This window comes from Planococcus citri, chromosome 1 (assembly GCF_950023065.1).
Source record: "Planococcus citri chromosome 1, ihPlaCitr1.1, whole genome shotgun sequence".
Lineage (NCBI taxonomy): Eukaryota > Metazoa > Arthropoda > Insecta > Hemiptera > Pseudococcidae > Planococcus > Planococcus citri.
Window position 1 is genome coordinate 38,512,946 of NC_088677.1, and position 27,017 is coordinate 38,539,962.

The 27,017-nt window shown below is 33.8% G+C and overlaps 4 protein-coding genes across 4 annotated transcripts; 2 read left to right on the forward strand and 2 right to left on the reverse strand.

The window, feature by feature from the left end:
- Positions 1-3,451: 3,451 nt before the first annotated feature.
- LOC135831802 (F-box/LRR-repeat protein 14-like) lies at positions 3,452-6,518 on the reverse strand. Its single transcript, XM_065344584.1, has one exon. It carries the CDS (start codon positions 6,048-6,050, stop codon positions 4,662-4,664), a length of 1,389 nt encoding a protein of 462 aa, XP_065200656.1. The 5' UTR covers positions 6,051-6,518; the 3' UTR covers positions 3,452-4,661.
- A 207-nt stretch (positions 6,519-6,725) lies between these two features.
- On the forward strand, positions 6,726-9,799 carry LOC135831801 (BUD13 homolog). The gene is made up of 5 exons (XM_065344583.1): positions 6,726-6,990; positions 7,081-7,268; positions 7,396-8,962; positions 9,051-9,229; positions 9,312-9,799. Exons 1-5 carry the CDS (start codon positions 6,884-6,886, stop codon positions 9,485-9,487), a joined length of 2,217 nt encoding a protein of 738 aa, XP_065200655.1. The 5' UTR covers positions 6,726-6,883; the 3' UTR covers positions 9,488-9,799.
- Positions 9,800-10,510: 711 nt separating this feature from the next.
- On the forward strand, positions 10,511-13,028 carry Gint3 (GDI interacting protein 3). The gene is made up of 8 exons (XM_065344585.1): positions 10,511-10,652; positions 10,735-11,033; positions 11,109-11,284; positions 11,352-11,479; positions 11,582-11,827; positions 11,916-12,073; positions 12,148-12,277; positions 12,517-13,028. Exons 2-8 carry the CDS (start codon positions 10,819-10,821, stop codon positions 12,775-12,777), a joined length of 1,314 nt encoding a protein of 437 aa, XP_065200657.1. The 5' UTR covers positions 10,511-10,652; positions 10,735-10,818; the 3' UTR covers positions 12,778-13,028.
- Positions 13,029-13,219: 191 nt separating this feature from the next.
- On the reverse strand, positions 13,220-18,363 carry LOC135831804 (protein Wnt-5b-like). The gene is made up of 7 exons (XM_065344586.1): positions 17,626-18,363; positions 14,575-14,831; positions 14,314-14,494; positions 14,118-14,235; positions 13,916-14,018; positions 13,665-13,832; positions 13,220-13,592 (listed from the first exon to the last, which is right to left on the reverse strand). The coding sequence occupies exons 1-7, from the start codon at positions 17,751-17,753 to the stop codon at positions 13,405-13,407; spliced, it is 1,143 nt and encodes a 380-aa protein (XP_065200658.1). The 5' UTR covers positions 17,754-18,363; the 3' UTR covers positions 13,220-13,404.
- Positions 18,364-27,017: the final 8,654 nt, after the last annotated feature.

The window sequence follows — 27,017 nt, forward strand, 5'->3', positions numbered from 1 at the left end:
ACTATACAAATTTGAAATCACAAGAGCTTAGGTTAAATTAAACGTTAAATTTCTCACAAATAATAAATTATTACCTAATGAGTCTGTTTTTGTTCGAGTTTTACAAATTTTACTTCACTTCATCGTGATATTGCGATCACCTGATGGTTGATATCGAAGCTAGGAAATGAACTAGTGGTCAGGAATGTCAGATAACGTAAACGAAAGTAGAGGGAAGGCAGAATATAACATTTCAACAGAACTGAGAATCGTAATGCCTTCAGGCTACATTGGATAAATGAACGAAATAATGTCAGAGGCGAGGCGTGCCAGTGCCTTGGCGACCCTTTGTCGGTTGTCTTCTATTCCGCTTAGCTCTTGTAGTATTTTTACCTCCCTGTTCCCAGATACCCGTTCAATCAACCTTCTAAAAGACTGACATAGCGTGCAGGTGCACTCTCATCGTTTCCCTTCTCTATAATGATTAAGGTCTACTCTCGCGAGAACATTTTGAAACGCTAGGCTAGCATTGCCATCTCATTTTCGTTGGGTAACTAATTTTAAACGAATTCGAAAAACGTTGCCTCGATTTTTTTCATTTTCATTTTCATTTTCACTTCCGCAAAAACGAATGCTAAAAAAATGAATATACTTTTACCTACATCTCATAGGAAAGTTAATTTTTTTGCCAAAAAATCTCAATCACTTTGCGCCTATTATCTACAGGGTGGACGGTAGGGTATTCAAGAAAATGTTTAAAATGCCAAAATAAAAAGTGGGGTAATTTTTTTTTTAATTTTCAAGCTTGCGTGTCTACTGTCTAGATAGGAAGGTTGTTCAAATGTGTAAAGGACCTTTTTTTTTTTGTGAAGAATTGAATGGCTTCCAAACACAATTATTTGTGAGTACGCTTGAGATATTTTCAAAATGGAAGGAGTTAAACTAATTGGGGAAAAACACAGTCCTTCTTTTGTTTTAGTAAGACTACAGCTCCTTCAGGCTTCAGTTTTGAAAACAGCGTGATTCAAAATGGACAAAAAATAAAAGTGGCAATGGATTTTTTGCTGGAAATTTAATTTCCTATAAGATACACATACACTATAGTAATTTCATTTTTTCAATTACTTACCTCAAAAATTTGAAGTAGTAATGCTAACTTGAAAATAATAGCAAGTTTTGTGAGACGTACCAATACTTTTTGTGGCCACTAGACCTACAGTTATAATTTTCTCTGATAATCGTCTTATAGAATCAATCATAAACAGTTCGCCTAATTCAATTTTACAAATTTGTTGTCGCAATAATAAGTGACTACCTAGGTAGGTACCTATAAAATAAACGATTTTAAAAACAGGAAATAGGTATACTATCCCTTCTTGTGCTAGGTAGTTGAAAATTCTGATTATTCTTATATCTCATTCTATGTTTACGAGTATGTAAGTTGGTATATTGCGTAGGTATTGGTACTGTTGGAGATCAATTTTCATAACAGGGCTTCATTTTTCGTTTTGACTGATTTTCTTCCAGCATTGTACGTCTATGAAGGACGTAAAACCCGCGAAATAAACTTGAATGAAAGGATGATTTTTGTATAAGAAAGCATAATTTTGCCAACACAACGTAGCATTATGAATTAAGGACCAATTATTTCGTAAAGACGAATAGAATTCATGTTTTTCTTAGAAAACGCGCCGAGGAGTGAAAAAGGCTTTGCCCGCACGCAGTACATGGTCGATGTGACAATGTTGAATGTACGTATATGTATGTACCTCTACCTATGTATTCAAACTACTGGCGTTCAGAGTGGATTGAATGGAAGTGCGACCAAAGTACGAAATACCTGTGCTAGAAATACGCAGCTTCCCATATTTTATCGAAATTGAAAAAAATAATTTGCATGCAGACAACATATTTTTCTTTTACCAGTATTTATTATTATTTATTGTAATACCTACCTACTGTATTTTTTTTTAAATTGAGAAATCTGAAAAAGGTAAACGACTATTATTGAGGAGTAAAGTACGGTCAGATAGTGACAAGGAATAAGTATACTTACAATTAGGTACTTACTTACCTCGCCGCAAGAGGCAATCATGTCATAAGATGTACCTTGTACCTACGTATTATAGCAAAAATATCCTTTCAAAAATGAACCAAATCAAATCGAGTAAATTTCGTACTTCCATCATCATCAGTATACCTAGATATTTAATGGTTATTCTTCCATGATTCATGCTCAAAACAGGCAAGTGAAAAACTTTAGCTACAGGTACAAAGGCGAATCTATCAACTGAACATATAATAGCACATTATCTAATATTTCTAATTGAGAATTTTACGCTTTCGCAATCGTTTTACGTTTGAATAGGCCATACTTTCTTCTAACGTACCTAATAAAAGAATGACGACCTTGAGCTGTAAGAAGGAAAAAAAGTTGAATATACCCATACCTACATACAAAGAGAAAAGTACGAAAACAAATCATTCATTTATTCTATACGGTATACACAATATGGGTAGGTCTAGGTATTCATTGCAGAATAAAGCATTATACCTATTTTCTGTAACACAAAGGGTGTTCTATGAAGGGGAACTGTCTACATTTCAGAAGAAAAATACGTAGAAGTGGTATTTTTCGGATGAAAGTATTCGTAAAATGTGGTAGGAATAGGTTGTGCGAGGACTACACAATGCAATGTGCAGGGTCCATATGTAGCTCATCTAGTCGCATATTTTATCGTTTCGTTGTATTCGGTTCTTCCCTCGCATGCCTTTCAACAAACTATCGGGGTAGTGAAGGTATCCGACGAAATTTTACACCGAACCGGATATGGAAACAAAAGTTTTTCTGTCTTCTTTTGTATTGATCGACTTGAGTCGTTCTTTATTTGGTCTTAGTGCTTACAATTTTTTTGTTCAATATTCTACTCAACCCGATTCTCTTCGATTCATCTATCGACGGATACGAAAAACGTACCTATTTTTGAAATAATATTTTTTCAAAATGAACGTGAGTAGATTGGTTGCATGCACAGCTTTCTTCCTCTCTCTCAATATTTGAAAACATTGCGGCCATAATATCGTGATGCACGCGATTTTCACGGACGTTTTCCTCCCCTTCCCAACTTTTCCGGGGACTGCTGAACTTTCGTTCGAAAAATTAATTCAAAACAAAGATATTATAAATTCGGAAAGAAACAAGACTGGATTAGTAACCGGTTTACGTAGCTGTAGTTTACATAAATAAAGAAATAATCCCGAACACAAAAAACAAGCCTGACCAGATGAATAGAGGTAGACCTACATAATCATCAAACCGATTTTTCATTTCAAAAATACCTGCTTATTTCGTTTTCCTTTTTCGTTCAATACCTAAATAATAAATATACTTACTATGCATTCATGTGCACCTATAAAAGTTCACCATTAATCGTATTTACAACCCTACAAAATTAAACAATAAAACTTGAGAATTAATGAAATATCAATTTATTGAAAATAATACAAACAATACGAAAAAATTGCATTGAATCTTTATTCATTCAGACACTACAAAGTTCGTTTACACCTTCGAAAAATAACCAATCAATTATTTGAACTTTTTTTAAAAACATTATGACACAGAAAGTAGACAAATAAAACAGAATATTTTGAAAACGATGAATTCCTTCGATAAATGTTTCCATTTTCTTCAATTTTGTCGGTCTTGGTATTTAGGGAAGTATCGTAAATAAGATATTGAAAAAGTTCTTTAAAAAACACACATACACAAAGTTATGAAACGTAGTTATAAAAAATTCAACTATCAAAAAACATATAAATTTAAAAAAATCATAATCGATAACAAAAAACGCGTCATAAGCAAAAAAAACATGATTCGCAAAAAATTAATTTCACAGTACAGACGTTGAAATAAAAACATTGAAAATGACATCGACAACAAAATAAATACACAATATTTCTAATTTCGAACTGAAATACATACAATAATCAAATTCATAAGATATGAAATAACATACTGGGTTTTCAGCCAAAAGAAAATAAATTACGAAAAATTCTACATCGATGGATAAGAAAAGAGAATGAAAGTAATACTGTACAGTTCAAATTTTGGGGAAAAAAACAGCTTATCAGCTGGGTTAGCGGCTAATTCGGTAACTGGCTGTAGCATCATTCATCAACAAAACAAATTCGTGCGCTTTGATTTAAAAATAATCATAAGAACAGATAAATAAATTATAACAATGAATAAATAATAATGGGAAAAAAACAGAACTACGAAGCAAAAAATACAACATAATTAGAAAATGAAAATAATTAATAAAACGAAAAAATAAGCGTAAAATGATAAAAAAATTGATGAATTTGCAATGAAGCTTTGACTGAAATGAACTGGAAAATATTTCCAAAATAGAAGACAAACTCAACGAATTATTTTCCAACAAAAATTCAAGAAACAAAAAACTTAATAATAAAAAATGAAAATGAATATAATTTTAAATCGTAATAATAAATAATGATAATCAAAATCGTTATGAGCTCTTTCAATATCACAATGACAGTGCTGGTAGTGAATGTAACATTTGCAAAAAAAAAAAAAAAAAAAAAAATAGAAGAAAATACATTCATACATACAAGGTATATGTACGTGCACCGATGTATGTACTTAAAATAAAGGGTAGCTAGGATTTCTTCACCGGCCACAGGCCTAAATTTAAGATACAACGAGATGGCAACTTGGCAGCAGCATCTTGTCGAGCATCAGTCGATATTTTCGAACAGCCATACAAATCTACGCATTTTAGATTTTTGAACGACTCCGAAATGGCAAACAAACTTTGATCCGTAATCCTAGTACACTGACCTATGTTCAACACTTCCAAATCGGACAGTGCTTTGGCTAGTTTACAAATGCCTTCGTCAGATACAGGACACGCAGTCAAGCTCAAGCATCGTAAATTAAATAATCCTCTAGATATATAATCTAATGACTGATCAGTGACTTTATCACAGAAAGAAACGTCCAATGAAGTAATAGGTGAACCTGCTTCAGCTAGATACGCTACGCCGGCGTCTGACACATTATCACAAGAGCTCAAATTTAGTTCTCGTAACGATGGAATTTTAGCCAAATACTTTAAACCTACATCGCTAATGTTAATACAAAAACTCAAATTAATACTAGTAATAGACGTTAAACCTATGGAAATACATTTCAACGCTTCGTCGGATAAGTGCTGACAATCTTGTAAACCTAACCGTTCTAGCGTTAAATTACCAGTCTTTTTATCAGTTTGACCAGCTATTAATCGTATACCCTGATCAGAAACGTTCCAACATGAACGTAAGTTTAAACTTTTCAGTCTTTTGAGTCCGTTTGCTATAGCTAATAAACCCGAGTCAGTAACATTCGAGCATCCGCCCAACTCCAAATTTTCTAAATTTTCCAACGACTGCACAATCTTTAAAACACTTTTATCAGTAATTTGCTTACACAATGATAAATCAAGGTTTAATAAAGTTGGTATGGACGAAGCAAAAGCTTGATGAAGATTATCATCTCTAACGTTGAAACATCCGCTCAAATTCAGTGAAGTTAGATTACCTATACCTTGAGTGATCTCGCGAAATGACTTTTTCAACGAAAGTATTTGAACACGTTTGATACCTCGACTAGTAAGACTATTCACAAGCGTAGGATTCGGCCGCCGTAAATGGAGTTTAGCTTCAACTCCTCTCCAAACTGACTGATGATAAGAAGCTTCTCTCCAAGCTGTACATACTTGTGCGGCAATTCCTTTATCTCTGATATCCAAGTAACTAAATATATGAGCTAAGATTTCTGGATACAAACGTGAAATATGAGTTCCGGTCTGAAGAGGTGATGGACTACGTTCCTTGGTAGGCAGATTCAAGTGAGGCCTGTACAATAATGGTTGCTGTTGTGAAAACGGATGAAAACGATGATTTCGTCGAGTTCTTGATACAGTTGGTATTACAGTTAAAATTGGTGTTGAATGATCATGCAGCGGTGATAATCCACGATCATCGATTATCTTTTCACAAAACATCTTATCACCTCTCTATCCGCTCTTCTGATGGCATGAAATACTTCGATACACAGCAGTCAATATCGTTTGCTAAAATGATGCAAGTACAAAAACATCATCTACACCATTTTCCTCACCGAAAAAATTACGAAATACTTGAATACGGTATAGCAAACACCAACACTTTTCAACACGAACTCGAAAATTTCGATAACACTAGCCCGTAGTCACATCTATAATTCCGTTTATAATTGGCCGAAATTTTACACAGGATCAAGGCGGACGCACTCAGACGCGACTAAAGAGGACCTTGTGAGGACCTACAGGCTACAATCTAGCTACAATCACTACAAGTACAAAGATGAAAAAACAGAAAACTGAAATACTGAAAAGTAAATCAGCAAGTGTGGAAGAGGTTCATGATGAACAGGGGAATGGGGAAAGTAAGATGAAGATGATTTGAGAACTGAGAAGTGAGAAGAAAAGGAGGAGAAGGAAGAGAAAGAGAAGGAGAACAAAGATAAAAGGAGCTCAAGTAAGGCCAAGCGAATTCTATTCGTGTTCCAGATAAATTATTTCTTCAAATCTCCTTCAGGGTCGTTACTTGATTTCAGTTTATAAAAAACGACGATAAAAAAAGCTAGGCTGAAGTTTAATCAAGTTTCAACTTTCGACTTTTGTTTTGTTTTGTATTTTTTTTTTATCAAAAAAATGAAAAAAAAAAAGAAGTAGTAGGTTATGTGTGTGATCAATGATGTGAGAGAAAAAGCTTTTCATTTCTGTCTAAATTCAAATCAAACCTTGTCCCCTTTTTCATAATTTTTAAACATGATCTTGTATTAATTTTAGTAGAAATGAATTCTGAGAAAGCATCTTCGAAAAAAATCGTATCTCAAAAGGAATACTTGAAGAAATATTTATCTAACACTAAGACTAAGACTAAGAAAAAACCGATTAAGCGGTAAGTAAACGTGATACGTAATATATTTCGTTTTAAAAAAACGCTATTTTTGAGCGGCATGTTTGATGAAATTTAATACTTTTTGTTCAGGGCAAATGTCAAAGTAATCGATGATAACGATTTAACCAGCCATCATACCGAAGAAAACTTCGATTTGGAGACCGGTGAAGATGCTCCCGTTATTGCAGCCGTTATTGATGAAAGACCGAAAACAATACAACGTTTAGAAGCATATAAAACTAGCGATCGATGGGCTCCTGTACCACAAGTGAATGATGGTAAATGTTTTTTGGTTTTTTCAAATCAATCGAAATTGTAATCAGTATTTACGACACGTTTACATACCTGAAATACGTGCGACACAGTTGCAGTTGTCGTTGTTCATTTTTATTATTTTTTTTTCAGCAATTTCCGAAAATTCATCGCACAAAAGAAATCAACGTGACCCCAATGAGGAAAATCACATTTATGATGATACTGAATCAAGACATGATTCACCCACTGTTGAACCTAGATCAATAACAGATTGCGGTGAAAAGTATAAAAAACATTCAACTTCAAGAATTAATGATGCATCGAATTCGAAGGACAAAAGATCGGGTAAACTCCAAAATCACAGCTATCGAGAGTCGTCAGCTGTACGAGAAGAAGCGCATTTAAAAAATACCAATGATTCCAATTCCCTAAACACCAAAAAACACAGAAGACATGATACTATATTCACAGAGAAGAAATCTCGCCATCAAAATCGTAAGAATTCGTCCGATGAAAGCTTATCACCTCAAAGAAAGAAACATTCGGGAGAAGATGAAAAATTGAAAAGTGGAAAGCTTGTTAAGGATAGACATTCACGTAGACAATCGCCATCTCTGGATAGGAAGAAATCGAAAGACCTAATAAGAAATCGTCATACGTATTCATCTGATGAAAGCTTATCACCTCAACAGATGAAATATTACAAGGAAGATAAGAAATTGAAAAGTGAAAAAGTCAATAAAGATAGGTGTTCGCCTAGAGAGTCACATTCTCCAGATACGAGTAAATCGAAAGACAGAAAAAGAAATAATAATGCGTATTCATCCGATGACAGTGTATCACCTCGAAGAACGAAAAATTTGAAAGATTATGAGGAATCGAACTCTAAAAAATTCAATAAAGATAAGTATTCACATGAAGAGCAACATTCTCCAAATAGGAGTAAATCCAGAAATCAGAGAAAAGACCATGATGCATTACCTGCGAAGAAGAAACGATCAAAGTATTCTTCAGACAGCTCTCCTTCACCTGATCGTAGATTATCTGACAAAAATAAAAAACTAGGTAAGCATTTATCAAATCGCGTTTCTCGAGAAGGTTTGGTGGAAACCAAAAAAAGAGACGACAAAACACGCGATTATTCTTCTGCTAAGAAAAAACGAGACAAAAGCTCTTCAGATCGTTCTCTTTCTCCAAGTCATGAGTCAAGAAGGAAGAAGAAAACGCACGAGAATAGTTCAGATTTTTCTCCTTCACATGATAGCAATATGACGCGAAAAAAGAAGAAAAATCGTCATTCATCCCCGAGAAAAAAAGTCTCAAAACGATCCTCTTCAAGTACTTCGTCTTCTTCGCATAGTTCTAATCAGAATATTGATGGGAAAAATAAGTGTCTCATCGACAAAAGAGAGAAGCACAGGGAAAAGAAATCTGATTTTGGTGTTTCTCCGGAACGAAATCGAGATTATAGTAAAAAGAAAACCGAAAAAAATTCTAGTTCATTATCAATTACTAAAAAATCAGAAAAATATTCGTCGGATCGTAATTCTTCGCGCAGTAAAGATGAAAAAATAACTCCAGTAGAGACAGTTAAATCTAAATATTCGTCTTCAAGTAGCAAAAATAAATCAGAGCGGCATGATAGGAAAACCAATGTAGAAAATGACGAAAATAAAGAGAAACCAACCGCAGAACAATACTACCAATGGGGAAAAGGGTATGTGGAAGTGGATATGCGACGTTCATTAAAGTAATACCTAGATGTAAATATCTGTCATAATTGGAATGATTTTTTCTTCTTCCAGATTAAAACAAATCGAAGACGAAAACGAAAAACTGGCTTACGCATTGCACGAAATGTCGAAACCTCTGGCTCGTTATGCGGATGACGAAGATTTAGACAAACATTTAAGAAATATGGAACGCGATGGAGATCCACTAGCAATAATAAAAAGAAATTTGAACGATGATAGTTCTGCTGATGGTTAGTTACATTCATTTAAACGTTGAAGCTCTATTATATTTTTCATATACATAATGTATTTCTCCGTAAATTTCCTTATCAGGTGCTAAGCCAAAATACAAAGGAACTTATCCTCAAAATCGTTTTGGAATTCCACCTGGCCATAAATGGGATGGAGTGGATAGATCTAACGGATATGAAGTGAAATGGTTGGGTAAAGCGAAAGCTAAAGAAGCGGTCGAAGAAGAAGCATATAAATGGAGCACTGAAGATATGTAAAATAGCGAGATTACTGCCATCGACATCGAGTCAACATTTTCCAAAATGTATAATTTATAACGTTTTATAAATTTTTCCAATACTTTTTTCAAGCTAGTAGTCGATGCGGCTTTGCAACATTTACTTACTATTTTTCTTTTTTGTTATTTTCTTACATTTTAGTTCAGCTGATGTGTACAATTGTAAATAATTAATCATGTTTATGGCCCGATTGTTAAATCAAAGGCTCAGAATATTTTTTTATGCTCGCGACGTCGCGAGATGAGATGATCCATCTACCATCATACATGGAAATAAAATTTATTCATTTCACATCGCAATTTGTTCCATCCCATTTTACCATCTATAATATAAGTAGAAGTAGGTATGTAATGTACACTACATACATACATAAATGTAGTACTACAGTACTCATACCTCAACAAGTCAACATTTGCAACCTCAACCTCAACCTACATCTCATGGCACTTGGAGAAGAGTTCCAATTTGACATGGAAAGTAGTGGAAAACCCTAACTCTGGTCCCTGAGGCTGAGGGAAAACCTCCTTGGAAAATACGGGAAAATAATGCATTGCCATCAAATCATGACATTTTTGTATAATGTTGGTAACATTGAAAAAGAGCTTTACGTATTCAATGTTGCCCATTTGACATTTTGATTTTTGTTCATTTGTTGCAGAGGTTGAGTGATAATAGTGATAAGTTGAGAGGCGAACTGTGATACGTATGAAATGTTATTCCGATGGTGATTCAGTTCTTCCATGAATTTTGAAATAGTGCGACAAATGATTGTGTAATCGAACTATACCTTCTTGTTCTATTAGATTGAAGGCGTTGATTCTTTTCATTGAATTTATCGTCAATTTTCGTGTGATGTTCGATGCTGACGTGATTGGTGACAATATTGCGGAAACTAGTTTTCTTGAACGAATTTATAATTACTATAATATTTTACTTCTGTCAGTTTATGAAATTTCCATAAAAGAACTAAAATCTGTTATTTCATATTTCTCAGTTCATACTTCATTTGTCATCTCCGATTTTGATGAATTTCAGTTGAAGATTTTGAAAATATTTGTAGGTATTTTACTATTTAACATCACTTTAATTTTCCTACTATGGAATATCTATAAAGATAGAATACATGAAAGATTCATCAAACCAGGTAAAATCTTGCAATATTTCATTTATTTAGCACCAATACACATTTTTTACGACCTCGTTTTGATAACGTAAAATTGTTTCAGCGTCATCTTGCATAATTGAAGAATTGAAGAAAAGCGTTTCTCAGTTGAAATTGCCGAGAGGACATTCCCCCAGAGTATAGAACTATGGCAGAAAATATCAAAAAATTTTTCAAGAAAACAAAAGTAGACCTTAAATTTAAAAAGGCTGGACCGGGTCAACGATTGAATGAAGAAACCAAAAAACCTTCTCCGCGTGCTGAAGAGCCGTCGTTTTCTCGAGTAGAACCAACAGCTGAAGCTAAACAAGCTGCGGCTGCCGCATTAGCTCGAATCCAGAATACTTCTGGTCCTGCAGGATTGTAAGTTTATGAAAATGCGTTTTTGCCGTAATATTTGGATTTTGAAAAGATTTATACCTATCGTATTTTTTACAGTAACAAATCATCTTTATACAGTAAGGCGAAGAGCGAGGTAGCGAAAGAAATTAGGTCGTCTGAAGCGACGGCGAGTAATTCGGGTGATAAAACGTCCAATGTTCCTACGAAAAGTGAAGAAGAAGATTTAAGTCATTTTGCAGCTAGTGGTGTTTACTTCAGATGTCCTTTAATCAGTCTGTATTCTCTTTCTTCGGTTATCTTTTTAAATTGTTTGTTGATTCTTCATGTATAAATTTTTAGGCGAAGAAATCCTATCGAAAACGGAGTGGAAAACCAAGATAAAAACTTATTTATACGAGCAATTGGAAACTGAAAAAGGGTTAATAGCTTGTGTAATAATTCGTAATTGTAATAAAAACCCAGATAAGGTAATTCTATTCGTTGAATTTATCCAATTCCGATTATTTATAAAAAATAGTGTTTTCGTATTATGTCCTCGTCTTACTTTCCAACAATGTTTCGCTGGTTAGATTGCTATGTGCGTCGATACGTTGAATAAATATTTGAGAAATATAGTCAGCAATCCAGTCGAAGAAAAGTTTCGTAAAATACGATTGTCAAACAAAGTATTTCAAGATAAAGTGGCAGGAATGGAAGGTGCTATGGAATTCTTAGAAGCTGCTGGTTTTGTCAAAGAATCGTTGACAGTGAACGATGAACTGGAAGAATTTCTGGTCATGCCTGCTGAAAAATCTGCCGATATAGATATGTTAGAGGTACCTACATTATTATGTATAATAATAGTTTTTTAAAAATTACTTTTGAAACAAATTTCTAGTATATGATATCCAAAAACTATTGCAGAGTTTAATGGATGCTCTAAATACTGCCGAAACATTCACGTTAGAATTGGATAGAAACGTACGAATATTACTCCCATCACAAGCAGAACGCCAAACTAAGTTACCCGATGATTTTTTTCGCTATACTCCAGAAGAATTAAAAAAAGAACAGCAGGCTCGGTTAGAAAAAATAATTTTATAAAATGAGTGTTTTATAATTTGAACAGCCGTTAGATAAATGTTTTGCTGTTTAGGAGCGAATCTGTAGATAGCATGCTGATTTTACGTACCAAAGCTATGCGTGAAAAACACGAACAAAAAGAAATGAAGAAGTATAGGTACGCTTTGATAAGAATTCGTTTTCCCGATGGCATATTATTACAGGTAAATTAGTTGAATCACGTCTAGAATTTAATTATCTACTGTGTATATGGAGTTTATTCACCATGTAAATGTTATAATTTAATTATGTATTACGTTTGCGAGCATTGGTGTGTGGAATTGTGTAACTTATGCATTTGTACTTGTCCAACAATTCAATACTTTTTGTTGCTTGTTGTGTTGTCATGAATGTTTTTAATGCGGTTCTTTTAATAGACATTCTCTGATATTGCTTCTTGCAGGGCACATTTTCAGTTCACGAAAAATTTGAAGAGGTCAATAAATTTGTGGAGGAAAATTTATCACGGGATTGCGAGTTTTCCTTGGTGATCGCCGATGTTGGCAAAAATTTTGTTGAAGAAGATTTTGACAAGACTTTACTAGAATTACGTTTAGTTCCTGCTGCGGTTTTACTTTTTCATTCGGATAATTTTTCTTCTTCTGAAGAACCAGTTTTATCGTATTTGAAGCCAGACGTTGCAATTTTATTGCAAAACATTTGAAATACAATTCGCGGCTGAAATTTTTTTTGAATTTTGTTTGTATTTATATTCAAAAATGAAAGTATGTATGTATCTAAGAATCAGAATACAGAAAATCGGTGGTTTAAAATAAAATACATGAATCCAAAAAATTAGCATTTCCAGATGAGCGTTATTTTTTTTTAACGCTACTCGATCTTTTTCGGTTTTTATCGCGGTATTCTTTGGTACAGAAGTTGAAAATAAACAGTTATTTATGCACCTCTATCGTATTAATGCTGTATTTTATTCATTTATTTATTTACAATTTTAAAGGAATACTTTCATTTTGTTTTTGTTCATGTGTGACAAATAAGGTAAGAAATTTTTTCGATTTTAATCAATATCTCAAAAATATCAATTCGAGTATTGTTGAGTAATTACCTACGCAAAAATAATGGAAGCTTGCCTAATGAAGTACATATTTCGTTTCGCTGTAATTTATTACTATCTTCTCATTTTACAATGAAATCGTTTATTCTGTTTCTAGTATTGAGTATGAGTACCTATGCATTTTTTTTTTATTTTTAGCGTTATTGCTTGTTCACTCGTTTTTCGCAAGAATAAAATGTAATATAGTCTTTACAAATATTGCTTGATAGGAAGAGATCAATTACAGGTGTAAATTTCCTTAACTTGTTCACAAGAGTCACATTTTACATAGCAGCACCAATGAAATGTACAATTGCATTTTTCTTTTAGTATTACTTTCTTGATGCTGTAACCACGTCCACAACATAGTGCATCACAACTTTCTTGCATTTTTGAATTCTTATTACATTCTCTGTTTTCAGTTCCTGTAGTCAAAAAAAAGTTATGATGGAATTTTAGCTATGGCTTAATATACTTACTTAAATTATAAAAATTACCTAAACTATCGAAACTGATATTTTTTTTGCAATAATTTGGTGACTGATGAATGTATAACAAATCTGTAACCGTAGGTTTACGACTACTCGAATCTTTGATTTGTAAACGGCCCTTTTTGTTCACTTTTACTCTGATTGCTTCGTCGTATTTCTTTTTAATGTAATCTCCTGAAAAAATAGTTATGTCAAATGATGAATTTGAGAAGAATGTCAGTCTTTAAAAATTCAAACTATGATTTCGGTTCGCTTACCTATTTCACGAAACTGCGGCAATTGATGCCAACATGTAATCAGAGTACAAGATCCGGATACTCCATGGCATTTGCAACTTATTCGAGTCATTTTCAGAACAGCCTGCGAATCGATTTTTATAAATTTCGACGAATAATCAAAATACAAGTACCTAGTCATACTATATACTTCTATAAAATGAAATACAAAAATGTTGTGTACCCTCCTTCCAGCTTCATAGTTGTGTAACATCATCAACGATTTTCCATTCTCCTTGCCTTCGGCTTTTCTTCGGTGCATTATTTCCTTTTCTTTTATATCGATAAAATTTCTTGTAAATCTTGAATGCAAAAAAAAAAAAATTGAGGACAATTCAAATGAGAAAAGGGGTAAAATAATTATTAAGTATTTGGCGTACTTATATCCGTATTCTAAATTATCTCCGCATCCTTTCCAAATCCACTCTTTTGACAGATCAGCGGGCCTTGTTAGTGTAGAACACCCGCAACGTGTTAATTGCCCGTCGCGACATGTTCGAGCGATACCGTGCATTACGCTTGCAGTCGTAACAGCTTGAAGAAATGCCGCTTCTTTGTTACCTTTGTAAGTTACGAGTATAAGTATGAATTTGAGTATCGATTGAAATATTGAGATTCATAAGTTATATTATTGTACCAACCAAATTTTAAAACAGGACCAAAAAAAGTTGGTTTTTGAGAAATTATGGAGCAATTCCATTTCTGATAACGAAACTGCCATTGACATTCCTTCAAACTATTTCTTATGCTTTTATTGACAAAATCCATGTGGTCTTCATAAAGATGGCAATGTTTTAGTTGTCCAGATGATAATCCTTTCAATTTATTACAGACTATAGATACGTCAGATGATGGTGTAGTAGGACTTGTAGACTTTTCAAGAATGGTATTTGTTGTCCTGAAACATTAATTTCATGAACATGGAAAACAGCAATATGTCTCGAGTGTCTGTAACTTAAGTAAGAATAATTATGTAACTATTTACTCGTGGGTACCTGTGGAAAAAAGTGTTTTTTATGCATGTACATATTTGCATAGATAGGCCTATCAATATTATATTTCTTTAAATATAGGTACCTGGACCTGTACCTTATAGGTAGGTAGTAAGTACTAACTACTCGATTTGCTCAAGATATGATATCATTCTAGGAATTTTTGTTGAAAGAAGACTCACTCTGTTTTGCCTAGCTAGGTATACAGCAAGTAGGTATAGAATGATTCATTCGAATTAATAAATCCCAAAGTATGAGAAGAATTTATGATTAAGTTGATCATCGCACCAAAAAGTGCAAACATTTTTCATGCATACCACTCACACCGAGAGAATTATGCAATGCAGCAAACACGTTACACCCTCGCATTTATTTTTGCACATTATTAAATGACAAAAATAATACTTTTAAAAGGGGCGAGAACTTAAAAGTTAATACGACTCGTTTAAATGATATATTCGAAAACTACGAGTCAGCTCGTTGCAACATCGTAGCCGCTATTATTAAAGCTCGGTTAGTGGAGGGTTACTCCGTTCTTGTAATGGGAAAAGTGGTGAAAACCTAGAAAATGAATTATCGCCACGAAAAGTAAATTTATGGCCGGTTTTAACTTGAATTTTTGCTGCTTTAACGAAGCAATGCGCGGAAAGAATTTCCAAAAATTCGTGCAATCTGAGCTTATACCGTTCAGTGCAGCAGTCTTCTAAAACTTATTTAGATAGGTACCAAATACCCATTCATTTTAATCCCAGTTTTCTCCTATGATTTATTTACCACCGTTTCGAGTTGCTGGATTTTCGTCTTTTTTATTGTTATCTGATCTAAGAAAACGGTGTACCAGGTACCCAGTTACCTATCATCATATTTTTCAATGATTTTAAAACGTGAGTAGGTAAATTCGGTGTGGGTACTGAAGGTGAAAATCAATTGAACAAGCTGGTAAATAAGGTACTAGGTAGGCAGTTTGTTTGTTCATATCGTTTGTTTTTTGTTTTTGTTTTGGTGATGGGTGGGGCATCACAAAATTAAGTGAAATTAAATTAGCATATATGAACTATACTCTCTAAATTTAAAGCAGTCAAATTTCACTGCTTAGCAGTCACGACATTTTGCCTTTTTAAAGCAGTAGTTTTTTTTACTGCAAAACAGTGAAAAATTACTGAATTGGTCAGTCACTGACCGATTCAGTATTTTTTTACTGTTTTGCAGTGAAAAACCACTGCTTTTAAAAAGGCAAAATGTCGTGACTGCTAAGCAGTGAATTTTCACTGCTTCAAATTTAGAGAGTAGCCTCCTTCTGGTAATGAACCTAGGTAATTAATGATAGAGGTACGATTCAAAATGTTCAATTTTTTGAAGCCATAAAATTTAAAATTCAAAAGAAGTTATTAATAACTGGTCGAGCCATGTCAGTATCAAAAATTAGCTTTGAAAAATCTGCAGTTTTTTCACTTTTTATGAATTTTTCAAAACCTGGTCAACTATTTTACCAATTTATTTTTTTCAACATTTTTAATTTTACGTACGAGTAGGTAAGCAATTTCAATGATTGGTACTCAACGTTCAATTGGCCCTCGAATGTATGTATGTAAGTATCTACTAGGTATCTAATACTTCATTTCGCCTGCAAAATGCATCGACTATTTTTTCAAGGGGGTTTATCGGTTGCTGCATTAAACATGCAGCTATACATATTACAGACATATCTGCCCTAAAGCTCGTATTAGCCATGTTGAAGACCCTTCAAGTGTCAAACAAGCTTTAAAAAAGTGATAGTGGCCATGATAAATAGCCGTAGCAGCTGTACGAGTTGCAACATTGAATTATTAGCCTGCTGTGTTTTAAATTAGAATTCATTCAAACCAGATCGAGGATCGATGCACGTACGTATGTATGTATGTACGTATAATAACGATTTAGATTCGAAGGGATGAATTCAGATTGCAAGTTCATGCACATGAACAACCGTGGCTGATTAAAACAACATTCGAAATGCATATACTTGATCTTTTTTTTATTATGTACTTTCATTTGAATAATAATTATAGGTAGGTAGGTACTAGGTATTAGAGGTACTGCAAAGATGAGTGAACATTGAAAAATTTGTAAAGTTTTCGATTAGGTGATAGCTTGGGTAGTAGGCAATAGGTATCCATAGATTTTCACTTCACTAATACTCGCCGATCAAATAGAATAGGTACCTATACCTACCTATTTGATATGATTTCGTGTTTATTCTTTACTTTTCTGTGATACTTTTCTTTCTTTTTATTCTTGCAAAATAGTCAAATGAAAATTATATGTATTTGTAACTAATAGCTTATGTGAAGCAGTTATCAAGCTGATTTATAAATATGTATTTTACATGAGTACTTATTGACGTAGGTACAGGTAGGTACGTAATTTAGAAATAAAAGCTAGTAAAATTGGATCGACCGGTAGGTATCTTTTATTTTAGATCAACTACGAGCAGAATTTTTTACTTTGTGTTCTACAACAATTCAATGTAGGTAGTTATGTTTATTTAAATTTTTAGACAGTGTGTAAGCTTAATCACTATACCTACGCGAGAGAGATTACACAATGTTGAATTATGAAAAATAAATAAGAATAAAATAAACCCCAAAAAAATTGAAATTGTATCAAAGCTGCGATTGAATATTTTATTCGAAGCATAGGTAATTAATAAGTTATACTTACGATATCGTTGCGATAGATGTAGTTGACACTGCAGATACATTTATCTGATGAAATATTTCGGTTGTTTTGGAAGTAGAAAGTGGTGAAAAGACTATTAGAATGATGAGCCAGAGTATTTTCATTTTCATTTTTTTTTTTTTTCAAAGTTCAAAATGCGAAATTATTTTTACATTTCTAAATTCAAGTATCCCGAAAAAACATCATTACTTGATGAAAAATTTCACCTCTGGATCATCAATTGAAACAATAAATTAAAAATTGTATGATGAATTTTACACATTGAATACACATGCTATCAATAGGGTAATACAACTGTGCTGCTGTTTGCTTTTCTAACCTTCTGAATGAAAAAGACTGCCGCGATTCAAAGAGAACATTGATTCCCGCCTATTTCTCCTCCTTCTTTTGTACTCTCAACTAGGTAGGTAAGTAGGCATTTAGAGTAACATTTTGAAAAAAAATTAAAATTTTCAAATTCTTGAACGATATTTATATGTACAAATTTCTATTCAAGTTTTTTTTTTTTTTTTTTTATTCCAGCTAACATAGATTATTGATTTTTTTTTGTGTTTTCAAGACGTAAGAGGTCTTGAATAATTATGGCGAAGAAAAAACTTGAATTCCTAAATAGGTTAGAAAATTTTGATCTTCTGATGAGCTGGGGGGTTTGCAAAAGCGATAGGTGGTAGTCACTAGTCAAACAAATTTCTGTGTTCAATATTTTCATTATTCATCCAACATGCAATTTGAATTTTTTTTTCAGATTCAAGTAGAACAAGAGTAACTAAGTACATTCAAATAAATTCTTAAAATTGATGTACATTATACCACATAAAATGTACCATTTTGATTTTTGTTCAAAAATAATTTATGCTATAACTACCTGTACCTACCTAGTATGTACGTAGTATCTATCTACTTGTTGCAGAAACTTATGATCGTTATTACAGGAAATAATTATCTGAAACGGGAATTTGATAAAAAAAATATATGTATTATTTTATTCATACGAATTCAGTTTTGTACCCAAACCTTCGGTGGCCATGCCTCAGAGCAGCGCGAACGAAAACTTCCTCCGTAAGCTTCCATACAAACATAGTTTCTTCTTTGAAAAAAAAGTCAAGCAAAGGGTACCCCCCGATAAGATATGCAAAATGCCCTTAACCTCAGATTTCGATGAAACTCACAGGGTATGTTTAGTACCCCCAAAAAATAATTTTGGGCCCATAGCCCGCTCCCCACCCCACCCCCTTCAGCCAGGGGGGCCAAAAAACGCGTTTTTCAGGGGAAAAATTCTGTATCAGCGCGTAATTAAGATAAATTGATTCTGTAAACGAATATAGTTAGAAGATACATGGGCGTACCTCCCTGAATTTTTTCAGAATTTTTCATCACACGGGGAGAGAAGGGGGGACAAAAGAAAACTTTAAATCGACATTACTCCGGAACGAAAAAACATACCAAAACGATTTTTTCGTCAAATATGTATCTTTAGGTCTACTTTCTATAGAAGTCATCACCCGGCCATTTGGAGTGGTGGGTCAAGCTCAAAAGCTCAAAAAACTCTCAAAAAACCACGTTTTTTGCGTTTTTCTCCAAAAATATGGACAAATGGCGGAAATCTAAGAGAATCAAGTTGTTCAGCGTGAAATTTTACCTCAGAATTGTGTAATTGAAAATTCATTTACACAGCATGATCGTAAAACTACATGCGCAGAAGTATTTGTGCTTACATCAAGATAGCTGAAAGGGTATTCCTGGGTAAAATAGGTGAAATGTCCCTGTCCTCGGATTTCTGAAATTTTGATGAAACATAGTTGGGTACCATTAAAAAAAATGTCGGAGGCAAAAAATCCCCCCCCCAACCTCCCCTTGCTCATAATAGCGAAAAAAGGGCCTTTTTCGGGGAGAAAAAATCCATGCTTCAACGAGTTTTGACAAAAAAATCTGTATTCACTCAAAATACTTGAAGGAGATATAGACACTGGAACTACAAGATGAACAACTGCAGGTCACAGCGGTAAGGGGAATCACGTAAAATTTCGTGAAAAGTTTTTCCAAACGGTACCTGTAGAAGCGCTGATCGTCGTTTTCCAACTGGCGGCTACTAGACGACGCGGGTGTTGGCGCGGCTAGGGGAAGTGATAGTTTCAGTGGTTTACTCACTAGAGGCGCTGATCGTCGTTTCCCTAATGGACGACGCGGGTGTTGGCGCGGTAAGGGGAATGAAATAACTTTTTACCGGATCCCCTAACGTCTGTGCCCACCAGTTGTTCATCTTGTAGTTCCAGTGTCTATAGAAGGAGATATGATTCTAGCAACTTGAATTTTCTTCAAAAATTGTGGCCCCCCAGGGGAGATATATTGACAAAAGAAAATTTGAAACCGCCGTATCTCCGAACCTAATTTAAGTACATGAAATTTTTTTTTCAAAAATGTATCTGCATGAGCACTATAATTGGTATTTTTTTTTCAAATTTTCCCTCCACGTAGGCCATCTTCAAAAACTCAAAAAACACTCAAAATTGTGTTTTTTTGTCACAGCACCACCAAAAAAAGCGATCCATAATTTTGGATGCTGGCCTCCAAAAACAATAAGAAAACCAACTAACTTCTTTAAGGCTATTCTAATTTTTTGATGAAAAATGGTCAACTTTGGGCGGGGATTGTGCCAAAACTATAGAACGGATTTTTCTAGGGTTTGCTTTCAAAAGCGAGGGTATGTCGAGATATTTTTGATTCAGGACATTTGATGGCTATAATAGGGAATTGGATGGAGGTACTTTAGACGCACACATCCCTGTTGTAAAAGCAAAATTAGAAAATATGGCTACATACCCTCGATTTCATAGATGAATCAGTATTGGTGAAAAAAAATTGGAAGAATTCTGAAAATTCACGGAGAAATCCCCGTCTGAAGTTTAGATGGGAGCGGGTCGCGGGACATAAGCACGACTAAATTCGTTCAATCGATTACATGCAGTCTTACGAACGAATGATGAAAATAACGAACAAATCGGTTTCATATTTCGACCGGTTGTCAAATTAGAATGCTCTCCGCAGAGTATACCCTTAAACTCCAATTTTTTGGCCATAGGCACCCCCTCTCCAAATTTTAGGGCGAAAGTAGACAGACAATATGGGTATCATTATCATACGAACCGAACTCGCTGAACATGAATATGAAGTTTGATTTGCAGTTGGACCCTCCCAACGACCACATTGGGGAGAGGGGTTGCCCAAAAATTAGAGTTTTTGTGAAAAATGCTTCATTATAGCGCTATTTACGCCATGCAACTTCTTAATCAAGGTTTTCTTGAATTACAAGTAGCCTACTTTTCAAGTACATGGTATCTAACTCAAAACTATGCAGAAAGGTTTCTTTTTGGTGTCGATGATTAAATTTTTATGTGAGTTACCAAGTACATTGAAAACATAGGTATTACCTACCTACGTACTATGTAGTAGATTGGGTAAATCACCAAAAAAAGAAAAAAAACTGGATTTTTACCAATTTTAGCAAAAACTGTCATTTTGAGTTGAAAGTTGTACAGAAAAATGCTGGCTCCAGAAGCGCCCCTAAAGGGAAAACATGTGCCCTTAAAGTGGGAGTATTTTCAAAAAAACACGGTTTTTTCACTGTAGCCCCTGTACCCAATTTGTTTTGAGAAAAATGACGATCGACCCAGTCCTAAATGAATATATCTTAGATTCTGCGTCCATTCTATGCTATTATTTTTAATTGTTTTTGTCAATTTTGAAAAATCAACAAAAATTTAGGAATTTTTGCCAATCTTTATCAATTTTTTGAAACCTAAAATATTGTCATCACTGCGTTCCAAAATATTTCCTCAGTTTCAGAAATATATTATCTTTCAATATTTTTTCGTCATTATAGCGAAACTTTTGCGAAGAAAATATTTTCAAAACACCAACTACTAATACCCCCTCTCCAAAAAAAAAAAGATTTACTTTTCAATTTTCTCAGTAGAACCCCAAAAGTGGCCTTGGATTTTGATGGCAATAGCATCGATTGGCGCAGAATCTCAAATACCTATGTAGGTACTTTTATTATACTGTCTTCTCCATATATTTTGAGTAAATACAGATTTTTTTGTCAAAACTCGTTGAAGCATGGATTTTTCTCCCCGAAAAAGGCCCTTTTTTCGCTATTATGAGCAAGGGGAGGTTGGGGGGGGGGATTTTTTGCCTCCGACATTTTTTTAATGGTACCCAACTATGTTTCATCAAAATTTCAGAAATCCGAGGACAGGGACATTTCACCTATTTTACCCAGGAATACCCTTTCAGCTATCTTGATGTAAGCACAAATACTTCTGCGCATGTAGTTTTACGATCATGCTGTGTAAATGAATTTTCAATTACACAATTCTGAGGTAAAATTTCACGCTGAACAACTTGATTCTCTTAGATTTCCGCCATTTGTCCATATTTTTGGAGAAAAACGCAAAAAACGTGGTTTTTTGAGAGTTTTTTGAGCTTTTGAGCTTGACCCACCACTCCAAATGGCCGGGTGATGACTTCTATAGAAAGTAGACCTAAAGATACATATTTGACGAAAAAATCGTTTTGGTATGTTTTTTCGTTCCGGAGTAATGTCGATTTAAAGTTTTCTTTTGTCCCCCCTTCTCTCCCCGTGTGATGAAAAATTCTGAAAAAATTCAGGGAGGTACGCCCATGTATCTTCTAACTATATTCGTTTACAGAATCAATTTATCTTAATTACGCGCTGATACAGAATTTTTCCCCTGAAAAACGCGTTTTTTGGCCCCCCTGGCTGAGGGGGGTGGGGTGGGGAGCGGGCTATGGGCCCAAAATTATTTTTTGGGGGTACTAAACATACCCTGTGAGTTTCATCGAAATCTGAGGTTAAGGGCATTTTGCCTATCTTATCGGGGGGTACCCTTTTAAAGATTCAATATCTTCAACTACACATCTTGTAAGAAATTTCCATGAGAGATCTTTAAACCAAGAGTCCAAGAAGTAGATGGTAGAAAGAGAAATAATTCTATACGCATCAAGTTATACATAGGTACTTATACACTTTATACTTATTGCTAATGATATTTTTAAATCCAGGAAATTGATTACTTTACTTCCACGTTTTCAATTTTGAAACTGTATACAAATGTGCTGAGGACATTTTTTTCTGTAAGCTTGATTTTCTATGTAAGTATATGATCTATTCATTTTTTTCTATTTTCTGACATTTGCCACGCGAAAATATAACCATACCTACATAGGTAGGTAGGCCTATATGTTTTTTCTGTAGAAAAATCATACTGAAGAATGAAGTAATAACGTAATTTCCTCTCGGTTTAATTCAAAGAAGCATCAGTAGTGTGTTCAAATGATTTGAATAGGCGAACATCTGATTTAAAAAAAGAACAAACAAACGTTCCTCGATTCATTTGGGCACCAACCACCAAGTACTTTACTTTTTGTAGTCAGCGTAGGTTTAACCTACTGTATAAAATTATGCATATCTATTGTAAGTTGTTGTAAGAGGTGAAACTGAGATTGATATTTGAAAATGATAGCGATAAGTATCGTGAATTCGTAATTCGTGATGAGATGAGCTTTTGACTTGAAGGGCTGAACTGGTCAGTGGTGTGGTGATGGTGAAATTGGCGAAGTGATGAGAATGACTGATGATCACATGATCAGCATTAGTCAAACAGCTAGCTGAAAAAGCAAAAAAAAAAAAAAAAAAGAATCAAGAATAGTAATAAGTAGGTACCTAACCGTGTAAAAATTGAACCGGGTCGAGTCAAGTCCGAGCCTGAGAGGCAAAAAGGAATGAGGTCAATGCCTAATGAGGGACAGTGGGTAATTGAGAACGTAACGTTTTAATTCTAAAATTTTTATTTAGGTATTCACTAAGATCTAAGAGGGAATAATCCAAAAATTCCACATTCAATCATTGGAGAAAGCTGAGAAATAGGTAGGTAAGTATACAGGGTGGACAGAAATATCGGGTACCCCTAAAAAAGTTTTCTGCTAAATACTTCGGTTGGTCACAGTGAATGATAATAATGGTAGCACATGGTTGGTTGTTAGACTGGAGAGATAACATTTCACCAATCATATGCATCTATTTCACGTTGCCAACCTATATTTTTAATGAAAAACTTTCTTAGGGGTACCCGATATTTCTGTCCACCCTGTACCCGTTGTCCTCAATTAAAAACATTTGTTACAACGCAATTTTCAACGTTTCACGTTTCAATTATAATTGCATGGGGACATTGAGTATACTTTTGTCTTTTTCCCTCCTTACATGAAGTTAAATTGAAGTTTTTTATCAAGTACATACATATATATGCACTATGCAGTGATGAAATTTTCTACCCTACTGTAAAGTGTGGCTGAAATTAGGTATTGACTCGTATAGGATAGGATTTTCAACGCTTTTTTCAATTTTTCATTGCCGAGGTTCGAGGTCCTGTCCCAGGGCTGGTGAACAGAACAGAACAGAACACTATGAACAGAACGATAAACACAAAAATTTTCAAATCAAAATGATTCAACGTTTTGAACAAAAATGAAAAAACCATAATCAGAACAGAATAATATCTTTCAATTTTATTCAAATTATTCACTATTTTTCACGTTTTAGACTTCATTTTTAGTTTTGTTTTGTCTTTCAAAGGCAGTAAAAGGCCTAATTTTCAAAGTAAAAAGCAATGACTGCAAAAGTGAGAACAGAACAGAACAAAATAGAACCAAATCAACCTGAACAAAACCAGAACAGAACAAATAAATCCAAATTAACTTGAACAAAAACCAGAACAGAATACTACGAAAAGTTTTTGTTCAAGAACAGAACAGAACACTACGACGATTGATTCGTTTACCAGCCCTGGGTCCTTTACTTTCAAAAATTCGAATAGTTAATGAAAGAGCAAACTGAAAAACGCATTCAAAGTTTTGTGTCTCAAAAACTTTGATTTGAAATTGAACACGTTGTTTACCCTTTTATTTCATAAACTATTTTGAAAGTAAAATTTAAAAAACCCTAAACGGACCTCGGAAAATGAAAAGAGCGTTAAAAAATAAAAATCCAATGAGAATCAAATATCAATAACAGCTTACTCAATTTTTGTGGAAGTGACGTTTGTCCAACTTTGATAGGTAGGTAGGTACCAAGCCCCTCATTTTTATTTTATACAATAAAAAAAAGAACGTTTTCTTTCCCACTATTTTCTTGATTCTATTTAAGGATGGGCTATACGGAACTTAACCGTAAAATTATTCCCGTAACTTAAGAATAAGACTGGTTTATATACTGATTAGTGAATTTAAAATTTAATGTCCGTTAACATAAAAGTTGCTTTTGTTTAACTTCTAGTTCTAGGGTCAAGTTTAAGGTTACGGTTAAATCAATACCACCTATAGTAAAAGGCCTGAGCCAATACCACCTATAGTAAAAGGCCTGAGCGCTGTTTTGTGACGTCATCACTATTGGGGAGTACATACTCCGATAACACTATAGAAATGAATGCAATATTAATGCACTAGAACGAAATAAATCCCAAGAACATTTTATTTTGCGTTTTAAATCACATTCTGATATTTAATAATCAATTTAAGATCACTGAGGAATGATTTAAATGAACAAAATGAAAAAATGAGGTGATAAACAACACTGTTTTTCAACAACATTGAAGATGAAAGTTATGCATACACATGACAAAATTATACCTTTTGGAAGATATTACAAAACTCACTGGTGAAATATAATGAATAATTGTCGAATTTGTCCAAATCCCACTAAATTAAAATGATATCAACTCTAATTCCAATGTGTGTATTCCATTTCCATTTTCAACTACAGGTAAAAAACCACAGGACAGATAACTGTTTAGTTTCTTCAGCAGTGATATGATCGATAAAAACAATTTCTCTGATTTTGCTGACCAACTTGAGTGATAAAATTGATGATTCGAACACTTTCAGCAAATTGGTTTGAGATTTTGATGGTTTCTTGATCAGATATCCATTGTAGTTGGATGGTTGTATTCTTGTATTCACTATGCAGGTTTAAAACTCATTGAAGATTTTATGGTGCACTATTCATTTCACTGCAACGTTATTCAAGTAAAACACAGGCACTAGTACACATCAGTTTTCATTTTTATTCACTTCACAAGATATCTACACATCCAAATCACACAACAGTCACAACACAAACAGATCGCGAAAAATTCACTTTTGTACAAAAATAAATGATAATCCAACACCACCAGTAGATGAAAACAACAATATTTCATCACTGTACCACATTTTAGAACGAATTTAATTAATTAGTCATCATTTTAATAACTTTTTCAACGAAAGTTTTACTCAATTTCACGAATTCGCCATTTAATCATACGTTAAAATTCAACTGGTAAACACAATCAAGTCCCCTTAAGGTGTGACGTCAGAAGGTGATAACGATTCAGCGCTCAGGCCTTTTACTATAGGTGGTATTGCCTGAGCGCTGTTTTGTGACGTCATCGCTACTTGGTAGTACTTACGTATCTAACATATCATAATACACTATAGAATTGAATGAAAAATGCACTCAAACGAATTAAATCCTGCGAAAATTTTATTTTTCATATTTTATCTACATGAATAATGAATTTATGATCATGTAGGAATGATTTTAATGAAAAAAAATGAAGAAATTAGGTTATAAACAACACTGTTTTTCAACATTAAAGATGAAAGTTATACATAAACTTGACAAAATTATACCTTTTGGCGGATATTACAACACTCACTGGTGAAATATAATTAAATAATCGTCGAATCTTGTCAAAATCCCACTAAAATCATCTAATTGGTTTGAGATGTTGATGGTTTCTTGATTCTTGATTAGATAACCTTATCCATCCATTGTAGTTGGATGGTTGTATTCACAATGCAGATTTAAAACGCATTTTAGATTATATGGTTCACTATTCATTTCACTGCGATGTTATTCCAGTAAAACACAGGCACTAATACACATCAGTTTTCATTTTTATGCACTTCACAAGATATCTACACATCCGAATCACACAATGTCACAACACAAACAGATCGCGAAAAATTCACTTTTGTACAAAAATAAAGTAATCCAACACCACCAGTAGTTGAAAACAACAATATCTCATCCCTACACCACATTTTAGAACGAATATTAATTAAAATGTCATCATTTTAATAACGTTTTTAACGAAAGTTTTACTCTATTTCACGAACTCGCCATTAAATGTACGTTAAAATTCAAATGGTAAACACAATCGAGCCATCTACTAGTGGTGACGTCAGAAGGTGATAACGATTCAGCGCTCAGGCCTTTTACTATAGGTGGTATTGGTTAAATTCACTATTCACTA

Excerpts from the sequence above, each read along its gene's own strand:
- LOC135831801 (XM_065344583.1), top strand. The coding sequence starts at position 6,884 with ATGAATTCTGAGAAAGCATCTTCGAAAAAAATCGTATCTCAAAAGGAA. Across the intron at positions 7,269-7,395 it reads TGTACCACAAGTGAATGATG|CAATTTCCGAAAATTCATCG; the intron begins GTAAATGTTTTT and ends TTTTTTTTTCAG. Across the intron at positions 9,230-9,311 it reads CGATGATAGTTCTGCTGATG|GTGCTAAGCCAAAATACAAA; the intron begins GTTAGTTACATT and ends TTTCCTTATCAG.
- Gint3 (XM_065344585.1), top strand. The coding sequence starts at position 10,819 with ATGGCAGAAAATATCAAAAAATTTTTCAAGAAAACAAAAGTAGACCTT. Across the intron at positions 11,034-11,108 it reads ACTTCTGGTCCTGCAGGATT|TAACAAATCATCTTTATACA; the intron begins GTAAGTTTATGA and ends TATTTTTTACAG. Across the intron at positions 11,480-11,581 it reads GTAATAAAAACCCAGATAAG|ATTGCTATGTGCGTCGATAC; the intron begins GTAATTCTATTC and ends TTCGCTGGTTAG.
- LOC135831802 (XM_065344584.1), bottom strand. The coding sequence starts at position 6,050 with ATGTTTTGTGAAAAGATAATCGATGATCGTGGATTATCACCGCTGCAT.
- LOC135831804 (XM_065344586.1), bottom strand. The coding sequence starts at position 17,753 with ATGAAAATGAAAATACTCTGGCTCATCATTCTAATAGTCTTTTCACCA. Across the intron at positions 14,832-17,625 it reads ACATCTATCGCAACGATATC|GACAACAAATACCATTCTTG; the intron begins GTAAGTATAACT and ends TTAATGTTTCAG. Across the intron at positions 13,593-13,664 it reads TATCAGTTTCGATAGTTTAG|GAACTGAAAACAGAGAATGT; the intron begins GTAATTTTTATA and ends TTTTGACTACAG.